Raw genomic sequence first — 16990 nt, forward strand, 5'->3', positions numbered from 1 at the left:
GGGGGCTCCGCTCCGCGCCGGCCCAAAAATTTGCGCCCTGCCCTGGCCCTGGGGGTGGCGAGGACGGGGATGGGGTGGGGGGGACGCGGGGGTGGGGGGGTGGGGGGCGCTGCCTCCTCGCGGGCCCCCCGGAGCCCCCCCCCCCCCCCGACACAAAAGGCAGGTGGCATCGCGGACCGTCGCTCGGGGTTGGCACATGCTGCTGTGTTTATTTTCTGTGGATCCCCCGTAGGAATGAGTATGTGAAAAGGAAGAGAAAAGCGAAGCTATCCCTTTTGATGTAGGCAGTATTTAACCGTACCGATTTGCACTGCAAGGAAATCGAAGTTTACATAAACAGATTCATTTTGTTTTCTTCCTTTCCCACCTTAGTTTTGAAAATGACTTGCATTTTCCACGGTGAGCGTTAGTCGACCAGTGACCGGTCCACGATATGTTACTGTGTTCTAGCCTTTGCTTTATGTGTATATGTGAACTTTTTGTTATAAACGAGTCTTCTTAAATATGTGTAATGCTTATTTTCTCCTTTTGCTGCAGCAGGAAGAGCGCATATATCTGTATGTATGCCTACGTACGCACGCCTGCCTGTACGTACATGCAGACACATATATGTATAGTATATAATATATATAATATATATATATATATATCTGCGCACCGCCAGCTTCCTCTCTCCAGGGGCTTGGCTCTCCCAAACGCTCGCTCAGAGGCGACTTGGGAGAAGGGAGAAGGGAGGGAGCCGACAAAGTAAACTTCATTTTCAGGCAGTGTTTGCGGGGGTCGAGGCGCAGTGGAGGGGCGGGGGGGGGGGGAAGAGCTGCTCGGCCCTCCCAGCTTGTTGCGGCAGGGGCGAGCAGGGCCCATTGTGGAGGAGCTCCGGGAGGTGAAACCACACAGTTCATTTCCAGAGTTTTCCCGGAGAAAGTGGCGCTCCCTGGAGAGGGAAGGGGGGGGGGGGGTCCTTTAGGCCTCTCCCGGTGGCAGGGTGCCGCCAGCCCCCCAAACCTGCCGCCGCGATGGGGGTGCGGTGCCGGGGGGGGCCCACGCAGCGTGCTTGGGTCCCACCCGCGTGGGAACACGGCCCTGTCCCCACGGCCCCTCGCCCGTCTTTTTGCTGCGCTGCCCCTTCTCTATTTTTCTGTTCGTCCCCAGCCCCCCCCCTCACCTCCACCACCGCCACCTCCTCCGGTCCGGGTTGCGGAGTAATTTATTGGACGAAAAGACGAGTTTAACTCGGGCAGCCTTGTGTCTTTCACTGGGGAATGAAGTGAAGTGGAAAGAAATGCCATTTTCAATTCGTCTTCCCCCCACCCTTCCCACCCACCCGCCCCCCCCCTCCCTGTTAACAGTTTTAAAGTGCATTTCGTGGCATTGCCCTGATGGGAAACGGTTAACTTTCCAAAAAGAAAAAGGAAAAAAAAAAGGAAAAAAAAAAGAAAAAAGAGAGGGAGAGAGAGAGGGGGAAACCCACGGGGAAAGCAAAACAAAACAAACAAAACAAAAAGCTCTGAAGAGAAGCATAGGAGCGGGAACTCGGAGCAGCGTATGTATGTGTGCGCGTGTGCCTCTGTGTTTATGTACTTATGCACACGCACAGCCATACATATACATTAGAGGAACTTTAAACTATGATAGTTATAAATTCATAAAGGGATCATTTAGTCAGCACGAATGGGTGCTATATAGGCAAAACATTTTTATAAGCTAAAAGTTTACTTAGGTGAGTGTTGGACAATTATGGAGAAAAAACAAGGAAGCGTTCTCTTGCAGAGAATCATATAAATATTGCATTCAGTAGCTAAGGCTTTAGGCTACGTTTCTCATTGTCTTTTAAAGCGCCTGTGACATTTGGTTTTCTTTCTTTCTTTCTTTCTTTCTTTCTTTCTTTCTTTCTTTCTTTCTTTCTTTCTTTCTTTCTTTCTTTCTTTTCTTCTTGGTAAGACAGATGATGATTTCTGAGAGGCACATGCAGTAGCCTTTTTCCTAGTTTTCCAACAACTGTTACAAAGATACGGGCACCGAGCTTTTCTCTTTTCTTTTCTTTCCTTTTTTTTTTTTTTTGGGTGTATTGAGCTGCTTGTTATTTAAAGTGTTGAGGACTAGCGCCTAGTGAAGTGAATCAGATCAGGGCAGATCCAGTGGTAAAGGGAGGAAATGAACTTTCAGACGCTTATTAATATGTGTGTAAGGTCAGAAAACGGAGTCTAGAGGATGTTTGAGAAAAGCCTCAAACTCCAAATAGGTTTACTAAAAAAAAAAAAAAAAAAAAAAGTTACCACGCAAACCTTACCACTATGTATATATGTTTAATATTTGTCCTTTGAAATGCAGAAATAGTTTCAATGTTTTCTTTGTCTATTTTTCTTTTCCTTTTTTTTTTCTTTTTTTCTTTTTTTTAAATGCTACCCAGGGAAATATTTTCATATCATTTTTAAGTGGCCTGCCTCAATGTATATTTATTTCTTTCAAAGCAAACAGGTTCTGGAAACTGTTTTTCTGTAGCTTTAAATGAGTAGGTGAACAAAATCTATATGGGATGTAATTTTTTTTGGTTCAGTCTCTTTAAAAAAATACTTTGTTTTGGTACATTTGGATGTGCTTGTGGGGAAAAATAAAAACGCAGAGATCCTTATATATTTATGTTAAAGTAATATTTTATTATCTACATAAAACAGAAATGCACAATACCTTCATAGTTTGTTCTAATTATTGAAATATCTTTATTTTATTTTTAAAGATAGCACAGATTTGCATAGCTCTTAAAATTTGGAGGGAGAACGCCCCAGTACTTATACACTGAGCTGAGTTCTGTGTAAAGCGCCGCCGTTCCTTTATATCTCATGGAATTTTGGAATAAATTTTATGCCTATACCGAGAGGTTCCGCGTCCCTGACTTCCCGGGCTTTGACGGAGGGCAGCGGGGGCTGTGCTCGCGGCGTGTCCCCGCGGATGGCCGCAGCAGCGGGGCTCCAAGCGTTTGGTTTTTGGGGGCGCGCAGGGGGGCCCTGCCCCTGCCGCCGGCACCGAGACCCGCTCCGCAGCTCGGTCGCAGCCCCGCGCTGTGCCTGGAGGCTCGGCCCAGCAGAGAGCCCGCTCTCCTCTGCTCCTTGCCTTTTGACAGTTTAAGATCGGGCTCCTAAAAAATAATAATGGAAAAAAAAAATTACAAAAGAGGGGAAGAAAAGAGGGGAAAGGCGGAGCTTCCCTACGGGGGAGCGCTGTCCAAAGCCGGGGAGCGGGGCCGGCGGCCCAGGCTGCGGCGGGCGGGCGGTGCTGTGGCTGTACCTAGGGATAGCTGTGCCGCCGGGCCGTGCCATGCCGAGCCATACCGAGCCGGGCCGGGCCGGGCCGGGCCGTGCAGGGCCGGCTGCGAGCGGCCGGAGCCGGGCGTTGCGCCGCGGGGGTGCCGGCGTCGGGGCGGGCGCGCCGGGGAGCGGAGCGGGGAGAGTCGGAGTGCGGAGAGCCTGCGGGGCTCGCTCGGTGTGTGGAGGACGGTGTCCCGCTGCCCCCTCCCCGGCGGTTTCCGCGACAGTTTCGAGGCTTATTAGATTTAATCATCTTTCCTAACTCCTAGTCAATATCACGCTCATCCCGAACAGATTCAGCTAAATGATCTTATCAATAGTTTCGAGGAGAAGTGACAGAAAGAAGAAGTGTTTTGCGACCGCAGACGTGCTGACGGGTAAAATGTTTAAGCTGGCTATGGATTTGAAGCCCTCGGTCAATATCCCGCCGGATTGCCTGCGGAACGCGAGCAGCCTCTGCCCTCTGCAGGACACTTCGGGGGGCCCGGAGGGAGCCTTGCGCCCGTGACAGCAGGGCCCTGCTGGCTGCGAGCAGGGGCTGGCCGGGACGGGAAGAGCCTCTCCCGGTGGGATAGCCCCTTGCCGTGAGCCGGGGGCAGGCCCGAGGCCGCGGGGATGGGCGCCGGGGTGGCCGCGGGGCAGCGCCCGCAGGGATGCTCCTGCCCCGGGGAGCGGAGGGCAGCGGCTGGCTCGTGTGTGCTGCCCGGGAGGGGAGGCCGGCCGGGCTGTGCGTGTGTGTGCGGGAGACGCTTTTGTCTCCTCTCTTTGTATTTTTTTTTTCCCTTCTTTCTAAGAGAAAGGGGGGGAAAAAAAAAATGGAGCGGCCGCGGGGCGCGCTTTCTGCAGGTGGATGTCGGGGTGCGCGGCAGCGAGCGGGGCTCGGGCACGGCCGCTCCTCCCAGCAGAGCCTCCCTTCCTTCTGCAGCTCCGCTGCCGACAACAAAAGCGCGGCGCCCTCGGCTCGCTCCCTCCGACGGCGGCCGAAGCCGGGAGGCGGCTGCGTGTCCCCAGGGCCGTGCATCGCGGCTCCGGCTCTGCTGAGCAGAGCGGGGCCGGGGGGGGCTGGACATAGCCAATTACGACCCCCCCCCCCCCCCCCCCCCAAAGGCTGCTGTCTCCCCCGGTTAAACTTTGCAGAGCCCCGACGGTGAAAAAGCGGCCCCGGTCGCCCCCCGCCGCCTTTTCCTCACCCTCGGGTTTTGCTGGAGGATGCTCACGGGCCGGGTGCCCCCCCCGGCTCTCGGCCTGGGATGGGGCCTGGCTGCTCCCGCAGCCTCCATCCCCAGCCCGTCGCCGTCCCCATCCCTCCTCCGGCTCCCCGTGTGGGGCGCGAAGCCCCCCGAGGTCTGCCCGAGCCACGTCGGTGGGGCTGCTGCGGCTCTTTGTTCTGGTGCTGGCTGCGCGGGGCTGCTCCTCCTGCGGGAGGGAGGAGAGGAAAGGAGAGGAGCAAGACCCCCAGGGGGAGAGGAGGTCGGGAGGGGGGCTTTCACCCGAGGCTTTTGGTCCCCACGCGTGGGAAAGGGCGGCGGGAGCGAAGGGAGGAAAGTTGTCGGAAAGCTGGGCTCTGCCGTGCCCTCCCCGCCGTCGGGGGCTGCTTGTTTAGCCTGTATTTCGGGAGGGGACGGGGGAGTGACTCCGGGGGTGTTGGTGCCTCTCCGGCCTTAATCCGCAAAGGGAATTGGGCTTTTGGGGAGCTGCGGGCGCTCACCCGGTGCCTTGCGGCGAGGTTTTGCCGTCGGGGCTGCGGTGCTCCTCAGAGGGCGGCTGGAAGCCTGCCCCGGCCGTAGGCGCTCGGCTGCACTTCCAAGGGCACGGAGCTTTTGGGGGAAATGAGTTAGAGCCTAAAACAAGCGCGCTTCGGCGGAGTGGCTGAAATAAACCCGAGAACTTCCCCAGGGCGCCTTCCCTGCGGGGTGCGGGACAAGCACGGGGCCGCCCGGCCGTGCGCGGCTTCCCACGCTCCCAGCCTTGTCCCCGGCCCCAAAAAGGGCCCTGTCCGGGGGCAGCCCCGCTCCCCCCCCCCCCCCCCCCCAGTACAGCCCCGGCCCGCAGCCGGGCCCGGGTCCCCCGCAGCGCCCCACGGCCGGGGCCGGATCCTGCCCCATCTCCCAGCGGGTCGGGGCAGCGTGAACAGGGCCCCGGGCCGGACCGCTCCTCGCCCGGACTTTCTCTTCCTCCTCCTCCTCTTCCTCCTCCTCCTCCGGGCACGAAGATGCGGGCGGAGGGGCAGCTTTTTTTTTCCAACCCCCCCCCCCTTTTTACCCCTGCCCGGCCGTCCGGAGCCGTCCCGGGAGCTGTAAGAGGCTCTCGTCTAAAAGTTCGGGGCTGTTTTCAGCCCGCCCGCCTCATTCATTAATTCCCTTTTCCCTCCTTGATTCATTCATGTCTGCAGTCATTCATTGCCAAGTCCATGGAGGCATCAGCTCCTTGGTCAGTAGGGGAGACACACAAACAAGGATGGTGCTATTTATTTCCCTCTGCCTGTGGATTTCCAAGACATTCAAGCAGGCACAATCATTAAACTAATTTGTATTTGATTGTTTGGGCGGACGGGGGTGAATTTTATTGCACTAAGCATTCAAGCACGCACGCATCGCTGATTACCAGTATACATTAAATAAAGTTGTTTGTACACATTGTCTTACCACATATAGGCAGTCTTATTATTCTAATTACTCTAATTAGTGCATTGAAATGTTTTCTACTTGATTTGAGGAGACAGTGATTAGTTCTATTACTTCTTTTAACTCTTATTTCATGGAAAACTGTTGATGCATGTTCCAATTACCTTATTTTTCTCTTTAATATCGTGCGGGCCAAAAATATGATGAAATAATAGCGTTGGCGGGCAGAAACTTTCATCTATTTTCCCCATTAAAAGAGCTTCCATTTTTTATAGTTTCCGCAGCAGATATGCGCATATATTTTATTATTTATTTTTTTTTTCCCAGGCGATGGCAAATAATTATTTCTAGCCAAAGCAGCGCGTTTCTTCTTCACATTTTCTTCTGTTAATGCTCGGACACGTTCTGCTTGGAGCATCCCCTTTTTACTTTCCTTTTTTTATTATTATTATTTTTTTTTCTCCGAAAAGGGAGTCGGAGGTATATTTCACGCGAGCCCTCTTTCATAAAATTTAAATTAATGCCGCTATTAATTGATAAGATCAGTTCCTCAAACACGTTCCTTCGGTAGGGAATTGTAATTAAAGCCTTAATCCCGTTTGAGACTTCTCCTTTCCCAAACCCCTTCTGGAGGGGTTTTCGTTGCCGTGCCCGGTGCCGGTCCCGGAGCGGCCGGACCCCGGCGGGGCGGGGAGGTCACCCGGTTATCGGGGCAAGCGTCGGCACTATTGGGCCAATAGAGGTTTTGTGTCGGGTTTTGGTGTGTGTGCGCGCGCGGTTTTGCCTTTTGTGTCGATGTGCGAGGCACTTAAAACGAGACGGGTACAAAGCCGGCGGTGGGGCCGGAATCTCGCCTCCCTCTCACGTTACAGCCGGGGAGAGCGGCTGCCGCTCGGTCATACAGACGCTGCTTTTGTTGTTGCTGCCTCCCCCTCCCCTTCCCGCTGTTTTGTTAAATAAATACGAAGGGGTGGGAAAAAAAATACGAAAAAAAAAAAAAAAGCAAGGGAAAAAAAAAAAAAGAAAAGTCCCGTAAAATTCTTAGAAGTCCAGGTCTGGAGGGAAATCTATGGAGTTACATAGGTAAATACTCGGCCTAGGCTGCTTATACTTTTAATATTTAACCTGGGATTACCCGGGATCTGAAGACGTGCTCCTAACCTTTGCCAATTGCCTATGCAGAAGAAATCCCGCAAGATGCACAAAGGGGAGAGGCGGCTGCCAATTGCCGCTGCCGAGCGGCTCCGAGCCGCTGCCGCTGCCGCTGCCGGAGCCCCCCCGGCCCTGCGCAGCCCGGCACCGGCACCGGGACCCAAAACGGGACCGGGACCGGTTTTTGGGGTCGGGACCGGGGTCGTGCTGGCGCGGCCTCGGGGCCGCCTTTGTCGGGGTCCGGGGCGGGTGGGGGCTCGGCGGGGGCTCCCCCTGCCCCGCAGCTCGCCCCCCCGGACCCCGTTTTCCCCGCATTGCCCGGGGGTCCCGGCGGGGGGGTGCCGGTGTTGCGGGGCGGGGGTGCGTGCGGGGTGAAGTCTCCCTGCTCTTCCCCTTCCTGCAGAGCCCCGCCGCGCATGGGGCGGGCCGGGCAGCAGCCGTGCATTGCCCCGATCGTGTGCAGCCCCCCGCAGCCCCCCGCAGCCCCCCGCAGCCCCCCGCAGCCCCCAGCCCCGTCCCGGTCCCGGTCCCGGTCCCCGCGGGGGCAGCGCCCGGAGCCGGGCGTGGAGCTCGGGCTCCCCCCAGCGGCCGCCGGGAGCCCCGGGCCGGGGTCGGGGGTCGGGGGTCGGGGGGGTGTGGGCGCCCTGTGCCCCCCCCCCGCTGCCTCTCCCCCCCTGCCCGGCTCGGCCCCGGGTGCCCCCCGTGAGGAGCAGGGGGCCGGGGCCCGCCGGAGGGGTGCTGAGGGCGGGTGAGCGACATGTCGCGATAGCAGAGCATCCCGCTAGCTCGGCAAGCAAAAGGAGCTGAGACAAACCAGACCAACGCCAGCAAAGATTTGAGTTTCGGAGGACAGAGGCCGTCACGCCACGGGCAGCGAGCACTGCGGCACCGAGCAGGCGTGGGGAAATGGCCCGTCTTCCTGCTGAGCACCAGCCGAGGACCCGTCGGGAGGAGAGGAGCAAGGCCCCGTGCCCACGGCTGCACCAGAGGAGGTAAGAGGCAGCTGCAGCCCCCGAGAGCTCGGCCCGAGCCGTCCCGGCTGCAGGGAGCCCAGCCCAGGGCAGGCGGAAAGCCGGAGAAGCTGCCTTTGTTCCGGGGACCCTTTGGGAACTGGAAGATAAGCGAGGCTTGGGTTGCTTGTCCATGGGTTTGGGGAACTGGATAACGCCATCCTCTCGTGCACCAGTTTCACTGAGCACCCTTGGCGCCTAACTCCCATCCCAAACCCGGCAGCGATAAATCAGGGCAGAATCGGGGTGCTCACCTCGAGCGGCCCCTCATTAAAATCCCAAATGCCTGTCCTTTAGCCGCAGGCACCCCCACACCACGGGCTGGGACACTTTGAGCTATGTCCCACGGCGAGGGGTCAGATCTCACTTCTCTCCCAGCCAAGCTTCCCGCCTGCCCCAGCCCCATAACACCTGCATGTCTCTGCGGGGTTGTCCTGGGCCAGTACCTGTCAGAAGCCAGAGTCAGAGCACCTGGAGAAAACGTGAAATAATTCTCTTTCGCAGAGGTAGTTTGTCAGCTTACGCTCTGGCTTAGCAAAGCAGGCATCTGCCTACATCCTGCCAGCTACCTGAGCAATCACAGTGAGCTAACGAACTGCAAAATTACAGCGAGATTTAGCAAAGCACTTCTCTGCAGCTTCCGTGCTCGGAGCCCTGACCTGGGGCTGGGACTACTGCTCCACCGAGTGCCCCTGGTTTGCAGGTGCTCAGCACCAACGTGCGGGTCCCAAACACCCAGCCTGAGCACCCTGCCAGGGACTACCGCATGCAGGGAGAAGTGCTTGCACTTAGGTGTCCCAAATGCTTTCTGTTGGAGACGGGAAGTGTTCAGGTGATGAAGCAGCTCAGTGGAATTGCTAGGAGGCAGTGCAGGCAGCGGCTGGGACAGCAGTGAATGTCGTAAAACACGAGTAACAGTCCCACCCCAGAATCCCAACCTGCCCGCCCATACAGAGGAGTATCCCTAGCAGACATGGCCCGTTTTCTCATTTCTGTTAGCAGTTTCAAGACAAAATCTAGCGTTTATTGACTAAAAGGCACGGCCTTTCTGCCTTTGTGAGACATGCTGCTGGTCTGCGAGGGTGAGGCCGCAACAGGTACTGACCACCTGGGAGACTGGAGGATGCAAGGAGGAGCTGGAGTCCCCTTACTCTCCCAAATTTAAACCCACCATCCACAGGAGACCTCTGGGAAAAATAAATAAATAAATAAATGTTTTTATGGGACAGTGTTGTTCTGAAGAGAAAAAAAAATATGCCAAGGAGCGAGGTAGTACACCGGCTTTCTTGCAATGGGCAGAGTGCACATTTTCACTCAGTCTCTTACAGCGTTGAAGGAAAGAAGTGCTTTTATCAATGACATGGCATTCAGCAATTTTAGATGGCAAATCGGGGTAACACGGGAGGGACGGGATGACATTTGCCACAGGTCAGCGTTGTGCTCACAGACAGGACGTTACTGGTGCGCGGCTCCACTCTGGAGCCATGGTCTGATGCTGCCGCTCCAAGGGCCAGTGCTCAGGCTCAGTTCCTGCCAGCCGAAAGACACAAAAAATGCCTAAGGGAAACGAAAAAGGTGGGTTGTCATCCCCACCCCCTGCAACCGACCCCTTGTTACCGGTGACAGGCAGCCCCTGGTCGTTAGCTGTAGATCATTAATCCCGATCTATGGCTTCTTTCTGAAGATGTGCCATCTTGGGCAGTGGAGATGCAGATGTGAGAGCCTCTGCACCTTCTGGAGAGCAGCAGAACACCAGTGGATCAATACCTTAACTTGAAAGCTGCTGTCATTCTCTGAAGAGACTGAATTATTTAAAAGTAAAAAAATAAAAAATAAAATAATAATCAGAGCTGCACTGTAGATCTCTAGGTTGGATCAGTACCCACTCTATCTTGCTCTTTGAAATCCCGTCTTTTAGCTAATTCAAAGATAAGTATTGAGTCTTGCGTAACCCTCCAGCTCTGCGCGGATGTCATTAGTATGCAAGGCAGTCAACGATCACAGAGGTGGAAAGGGAATTGCGAGTTTAGTCACTTGTCCCGGGGTCAGTCGGCAGGCACTGCACGGCCAGCAGCGCAGCCCAGGGCTTCCACCTCACGCCTCTGCACCCACCCACTGACGTTAGCCCTCACCCACCGCCTGGAAACGAGCGCCTCGTGCTCAGCACGAGGCGGTGGCTGCAGACCTTAAAGAAAAGGTGTACAGAAAAGAAAAGTTGCTCCGAATCACCCTACCAGGTCCACTGTATGGAAAAAAAAATTACAAATACTGAAAATAGCGTGCCATCGCCCTCAGTGAACCTCCGTTGGGGCAGGTAATTTTGCAGGCAAACACCTTGCAATTCCTACACAGAAGTGATTGCAGAAATGCGATGAAAACGTCCAGACAGATATTGTATGTATACTAAGTTCTCTGAAGTTCATCTCACAACACTATTGTGTCAGGTATTTTCAAAGTGCCCAGTGAAGCAGTTTAGCACTGACTCTTTGCTGTAGTCAGAAACAGCTGCTTCCAGCAAGAGATCCCCAAGAGCAGGTGTTGGAAAGCGATAGCAGACACCAGACTAAACCATTTTCAACAGCATCTTGAAGCAAGAATGAGAATTGCTCACATCAATCACACCTTCTTAGATGTAACACCACTTTCTTTTTATTCCTATTCCAGTTTTCATTAGCTCAGAGCTGCCTTTGATAATTTGTAGCGACTGTTAATACGACTAATTTAGACAAGGTGCTCTCCATTCTTCTATGCAAGGCCTCCCGTGTCAAAATAACACCTGCCCAAGTTGTTATGTTTACTATTGGATACAAGTATCAGAAACAAAAACCTAAGTCATTTAAACTTAAATCACATCTTTCTATTGCAGTCGGTGTAATTTTTGGACTATTTAATGTCTATCTTTTTTTTTTTTTTTTTGTCTGTAGTGGACTTTGGTTGAAGCCCGTGAACAAAGCTAATTCTAAACACGATTTATCCTTCTTACTAAGGAACCACACAGACCATCAGTGGTCCCAAACAGGACTTGGAGACCTGGAAATGTTTAGGTATGCCATTTCTTTTTCAGGTGGAGAGCACCTCCTGAGCCTGCTCAGGCACACCTAAACACGGGTGCTTCTCTTTCCTCCCAGCACTTCAACACCGTGGGGTATCCTGCACCATGTTACCTCAATATGACCAAAGAAAGGGGTCTGGAAATCCTCGCTATGGCTCCTGAGATTTTTTTTTTAAAGAAAAATACCCCCCCCAGTGAAATATAATAATATGTATGAAGGAGAGGGATACATCCTTGTTGCAAAAATGCGGTTGCAATTGTTTTAGCTCCCGCAGAAATCTGGCAGCTCGAAACTGCAAGGCCACTGTGTCAGAGCATTTTGATTTCTACCTCTTCAAGACCACGATGGGAAACGTTACATTAAAATCTGCTTATCATAACAAATCTCTGCGTTATATGTGACAACACTTGATACTACCAGAGAATAAACATTTGCAGCATGCATGGTATCAGACCTACATTGTTTTAGTTATATTCAATTAAGATTGCCAATTGCATCTTAAGGTAGCAGAGACGCAGTGACACTTTTTGAACATTTTCACAGAACATTAAACATTCCTCAGTCCCTGCGGACTGATAACATGTAAAACTATGTAAGTATTGAGAACATGTAATTGCTTTCGCTTCCCCAAATAATAATGCACTTCTGCCAAACAATGATGTGATAAAGCGTACTACAGCCTCTCAGGCATTAAAACCTGGAAATTCTGAAATATTTTAAAATCTGGATTTACCTTTTTTTTTTTTTAAACAATTTGCATTAACAGAAGTGCCACACAGAAATGAAAAGCCACCTGATATGCCGATTTGTATGTGTGCGAGCTATCAAAACTGCAGAAGCAGCACTGAGAAACTGGTATCTGCCAAAAACGGGACAGACAGACACCAAGTCTGAAACTGTACTTTGCCTGTGTCAAAAGTCAGCTGTGCTTTGTCCACAATGCACAGAACTAGGGTCCAGCTTCGTCCTTTCTCTTCTCAGTAATCAGAAGCTACAGCAGCTGAATGCTGGTGCTCAAAGACAGTTTCGGCATGTCTGAGGCGCTGCTGGCCTGAGGCAAAGTTGTGATACAAAAGCACACAAGTGAAGCTGGATGCTTCTGCAGGTGCTGGAGATTAAAAGGAGCCTTAAGTAAAGTTTCCTTAGAGACACAAGAACACAACTCAAAGCGTAGTATTTGTTTTAGCAGTTTTTGCTGGAGAATTGCCTTGAACAATTAAGTGGGCAAATCCAGCCGAACACCCTTAATATAAACTTTGTCTAGAAGAAAATGGTCACTGATTAGACCAACACCAATTTGGTAAGTAATTCTAGATCAGTAAACAAACTTTCTAGACAAATCATGAGAATAAATAAATAAATAAATAAAAAAGGAGGACAAAATCTACCCTAGCAGTTACTTCCAGTTCAGTACTCAGTTGTTCTGGACAAACCGAGAACCTGTCACCTTCTGCTTCCCATTTGCAAACCTACAGAAGTCTGCGAAAGCTTTGCTGAACTATCATCATCTTTTTGGAGTTCCACAGCACTTAGACACAAGTATATAACTACCTAACTACCCAACTAAAAGTATTAAAAATACTTTATGGTAATACCATTTGTGTTTGAGTAGGAAATTATTCTTGAAAGAAATTCAACTTTTTTTTCTTTTTCTTGGAGGCCTCTTTTGGTACATTGTAATCTCCGTATTTTGCTTTATATCCCATCTGTCTATATCTGTCTGTTGCCTCTTGCTCTGTACCTAAATCAGAAGCTGTTTCAGGCAGCGAAACATTTACTGTTTGTTTAAAGGACCGAGATCTATATGCTTTAATAGGGCTACAATAATCTAAAAATTAAAGAATAATACACTTTAAAAAAATCTCACAACTTTGTATCTAAAAACATCCAGGAATAATATTTCAAAACGATCAAGGATCAAAATATGTTCAACCTGTTCTTCTAATGCATCATATTTTGTGATTTCACCATTTTTTTCTTTTAAATGAGTGCACAAAAGGCCAATGAATGTAAACAAAATTTTATTTTTTGTCTTATTTATTCATTATTTTATGTACACTTGGTATGTGGCAACACAGTCAAGGGGATACAAATTAAGTTTGCAAAGCAAGATAAATACTATAGGTTGGATATATATTCACATTTCTGTCACACAACACATTTCTGTCATCTCGGAATTAGCAGACACTGACAACGCAGCAAGGACATCGATCCCAACTTCTTTACACTGGCAGTGACAGAATAAAACTGCACAACACTGTTATGACATTTTAAATGATGCAGCATATCAGAATAAAGCAGGCCTAATTTACTAAATAGGACTAATCGGTGTGTAAATTGTAATTCAATTTTTAAAATAAAAAGAAACCATCTTTGAACAAGTAATATAAGGCATTAGACTTCTCCATAATAAATTCAATCACTTATAAATACAGAGCTAACTTCTCTGTTTTGTGTAGGTGTGCAGGTAAAACCCCTTCGCCATGTGACACCTTATGTCACAAATACATGTCAAGTGGTATGTGCAAAGGTATTCAAACAAGGAGGAGCCAGGGGGCTGAGCCTGAGCTGTGCCTGCATACGCACAGAGACCTTTGGGTTTTACATAGAGAAGGTGCAGTGGTCAAATCTCTACAAAAATTATACATTAATAACATACCTTCAGTTCACTATTGGTCAAGCAGAATACTGAGAGGAGAAAAAACGTCGTTTTGAAATGTAATCAAGTGAAATAAAAAAGCCTCAGAGGAGAATACTAAGAGGAAATATAGAGATCACTCCGGGGTAAACACTGCTAGTACAAACTAACAGGGGCACAAGGCGAAAAATGGGGTGAATGTTGGGTGTGTACGACTTATGGAATGACAGCACAGAGAACAAATTTGGTATCTAACAGTGTTCATCCAGACACAGCTCTGGGAATACTCGCTATGCTCAGGACTGCAGCTGTGCAAAATAAGTGGATGTTACCTTCGTGGGTCCACAGCCCCTGAGCTCAACATCGGGAAACAGCCATGAAAAAAGCATCCATGTACTGCTCCCCCCACCTCCTGCTTTTGGTGTTGCGAACCAGTCTTCCACATGCCTTCAATATGTCCTCACTAGCTTTCGTAAACTAAACTTTCCAGTGTCTGCTTCTCAAGAGACCTTAGCTAGGAGCATTACTGAAGCCGAGTAGGATGTGCGTATGTTCTCATAGGCTGACAGAGGCACTAGGGCTTGAACCACCGTTATGAGGGAAAAGCAAACAACCTCGGTTTGGACGCAGTAGTGAGAGGAAGTATGTAAAATTATGGAGTTTTAAAACACAACCAAAAGTGGCTATCCTCATTTATGCTAATTCAAAACAAGACATTTGCACAACCAACATGCTCTCACCTCCTTCTTGTAACACTCTCACTGAAGTTTATTGCCTATTCCCTTCTGCTCATTTTAATACCCAAGTTGGGAGGCCAAAAGGCTTTAAACACTTAAATAGGAGAAAACAAAAGTCTTTTTAGTTTAAGCCAAGACATTTTGTAGGAAGGCATCATATACAGTTCAATCAACAAGCAAGGAAAGCTGTGGCCTTTGGTGGAAGCAAGAGAAGCTAGGGAGCTAACAAGGAGCATCAAGGGATAAGCAGCCTCTATCCAGAGCAAAGGGATCCGAGACTAATTTCCTGACTTTGGTACCTACCCTAGATATTTAAAATTAGATGATACAAATATCCTCCAACTTTAGAAAATGTACTTAGAGGCAATTATCCCTTTTCCTTCTGATTTGTAATTAAAAAAGAAAAAAAGAAGAAAAAACGTAACTTGCTTGTGGTGCTTTGGTGCTTGCACATATAGCAGAACTATTTACAGATACTGTCCAGGACTGTTCCCTCTATTGCTGCTCTTCTACCTATTAAATAAATTAGTCCCTTTAAAAGGTAACACAGTAGCAGCTTGTTGTTTGTCAAACTCCCCTTGTGGCAGCAGAGAATGGAGAAAAATATTAAGTCAAACACCGTGCAAGTATTTTGTTGCTGGTTACTTGAGGGGCAACAGGGAGAGAGAAATTCTTTTTAAATAAATTCAGGTGCCGTGTTTGGGTATTTAAGTTTTAAGGCCTGGAAATGCCATTCCTTCTCACTCACACAAATAAACGTGGGCAGTAAATGTCCCCAGGCAATTCACACACACCACTTGTGGAGATCAGGCCAGCCTCAACACACCCCAGCTGTACTATAAGCCTGTTGAGAAGACAAATGCAAAAAGCCACAAGATGCTAAAGAGTTGTAGTGGTTTTATGCTCACTAGGAAGAACTAGAATGAGACTATCAAATCAATTTCACTAAGATGGCTCAAGGGACAGCTGGTAATTAGGACTTGTCTGTAAGTGAAAGTTAAATCTGGAAGTGCAAGGTCCCCTTGCAAACACACTAATTCCTGAATATTTAAATTCATTTTTGGTAACGATTCCAAAATAACTCCAAGCATAGACTAGCCATTAGTTTCCAAACCACAACCAAACAGCTATTTATTAATTTCCCTCTGTTCAATGCAGAGTAGCGTGTATCGTGCAGAAGTCTTTGGTGCAGCCATGAGGAAAGTAAGTCTAAGTAGACCAATGTTCAGTAGAGGGAACCCATCTCCTGAGAGTGAGCAGAGGACCGGACTGACAGTAAAAACTGTCCTTAGCCAACAGCTCTTGACAATGGTACGATGGTAAATAATCACATAAGGGATGGTAAGTTCATCACATCATACACAGTACCTCCCTGAAACGCTCTGACAGTTCAGTGTTTCATAAACTGTCCTCTTTTTCATCTGCATTCGAATTTTCATGGTTTGACACTACAAATAGTTAATCACCATACTCAGTTTACAACAGAGTAAGCAGGAAAAAAAATGGCACTCAAGACATGGTGATCCCAATTTAGTATTTCCCAAAGTAGTATAGTTTCTAAACAGAAGCTAGCCTAAGTTTTGCCAGTACCCCAAAATAGAGACATTTATCTTAGTCCTTGGTGTAACTTTCAGACTTTAGAGTCAGAATAATACTATAAAAAAGTTGGGTGCTTTTTTGTTTTTTTCTGCTTACCAAAAATTTTTGTTACATTTACACTTTTCCACTAATGTAAACCAAAATATTACATCTCTTAAAAAAAAAAAAAAGAAAAAAAAGATTTTTGCGCCTACTTGTGACATTACAATTTTTTTTGAGGTACTTGTGTGGCCAGCAGGACTAAGGAAGTGATTGTCCTCCTGTACTCAGCTCTGGTGAGGCCACGCCTTGAGTAAAGCTTTCAGTCTTGGGCCCCTTACAACAAGAAGGACATCCAGGTGCTGGAGTGTCCAAAGAAGAGCAACAAAGCTGGTAAAGGGTCTAGAGAACAAGTCCTGTGAGGAGCATCTGAGGCAGCTGGGGTTGTTTGTTCTGGAGAAAAGGAGGCTTGGGTGGTGCCTTATCACTCTCTACAACTACATGAAAGGAGGCTGTGGAAAGGTTGGGACTGGGCTCTTCTCCCAAGCCCCAAGTGATAAGACAAGAGGAAATGGTCTTAAGTTGCACCAGGATTGCACTTAGGTTGGATATTAGGAAAAAAATTCTTCACTGAAAGGGGTGTGAAGTACTGGATCACAGACTGCCCAGGGAAGTGGTTGAATCACCATCCCTGGAGGTCTTCAAAAAATGCATAGTTGTAGTGCTTAATGACATGGTTTAATGGTGGATGGGGTAGTGCTAGATTAAAGGTTGGACTAGATGACCTCAGAGGTCTTTTCCAATCTAAATGCGTCTATGATTCTGTGATTTCTTCCTTTCCTTCCCTTCCACCACTTCCACCAATCAGTACCCTGACACAAACAGAACAACCA

General features: G+C 49.4%; 1 protein-coding gene and 1 long non-coding RNA gene across 2 annotated transcripts; one reads left to right on the forward strand and one right to left on the reverse strand.

The window, feature by feature from the left end:
- Positions 1-140: 140 nt before the first annotated feature.
- Positions 141-7526, reverse strand: LOC310897484 (uncharacterized protein; the record flags this gene model as incomplete). Its single annotated transcript, XM_083831134.1, has 3 exons — positions 141-3136; positions 5014-5630; positions 7230-7526. 3 exons carry the CDS (start codon positions 7524-7526, stop codon positions 2839-2841), a joined length of 1212 nt encoding a protein of 403 aa, XP_083687260.1. The 3' UTR covers positions 141-2838.
- A 189-nt stretch (positions 7527-7715) lies between these two features.
- LOC310896138 lies at positions 7716-16027 on the forward strand. The gene is made up of 2 exons (XR_014581223.1): positions 7716-8073; positions 11016-16027. It is a non-coding gene; the product is annotated as an uncharacterized lncRNA (long non-coding RNA).
- The last annotated feature ends 963 nt before the right edge of the window (positions 16028-16990 follow it).

The sequence above is a fragment of the Anser anser genome (assembly GCF_964211835.1).
Source record: "Anser anser genome assembly, chromosome: 3".
NCBI lineage: Eukaryota > Metazoa > Chordata > Aves > Anseriformes > Anatidae > Anser > Anser anser.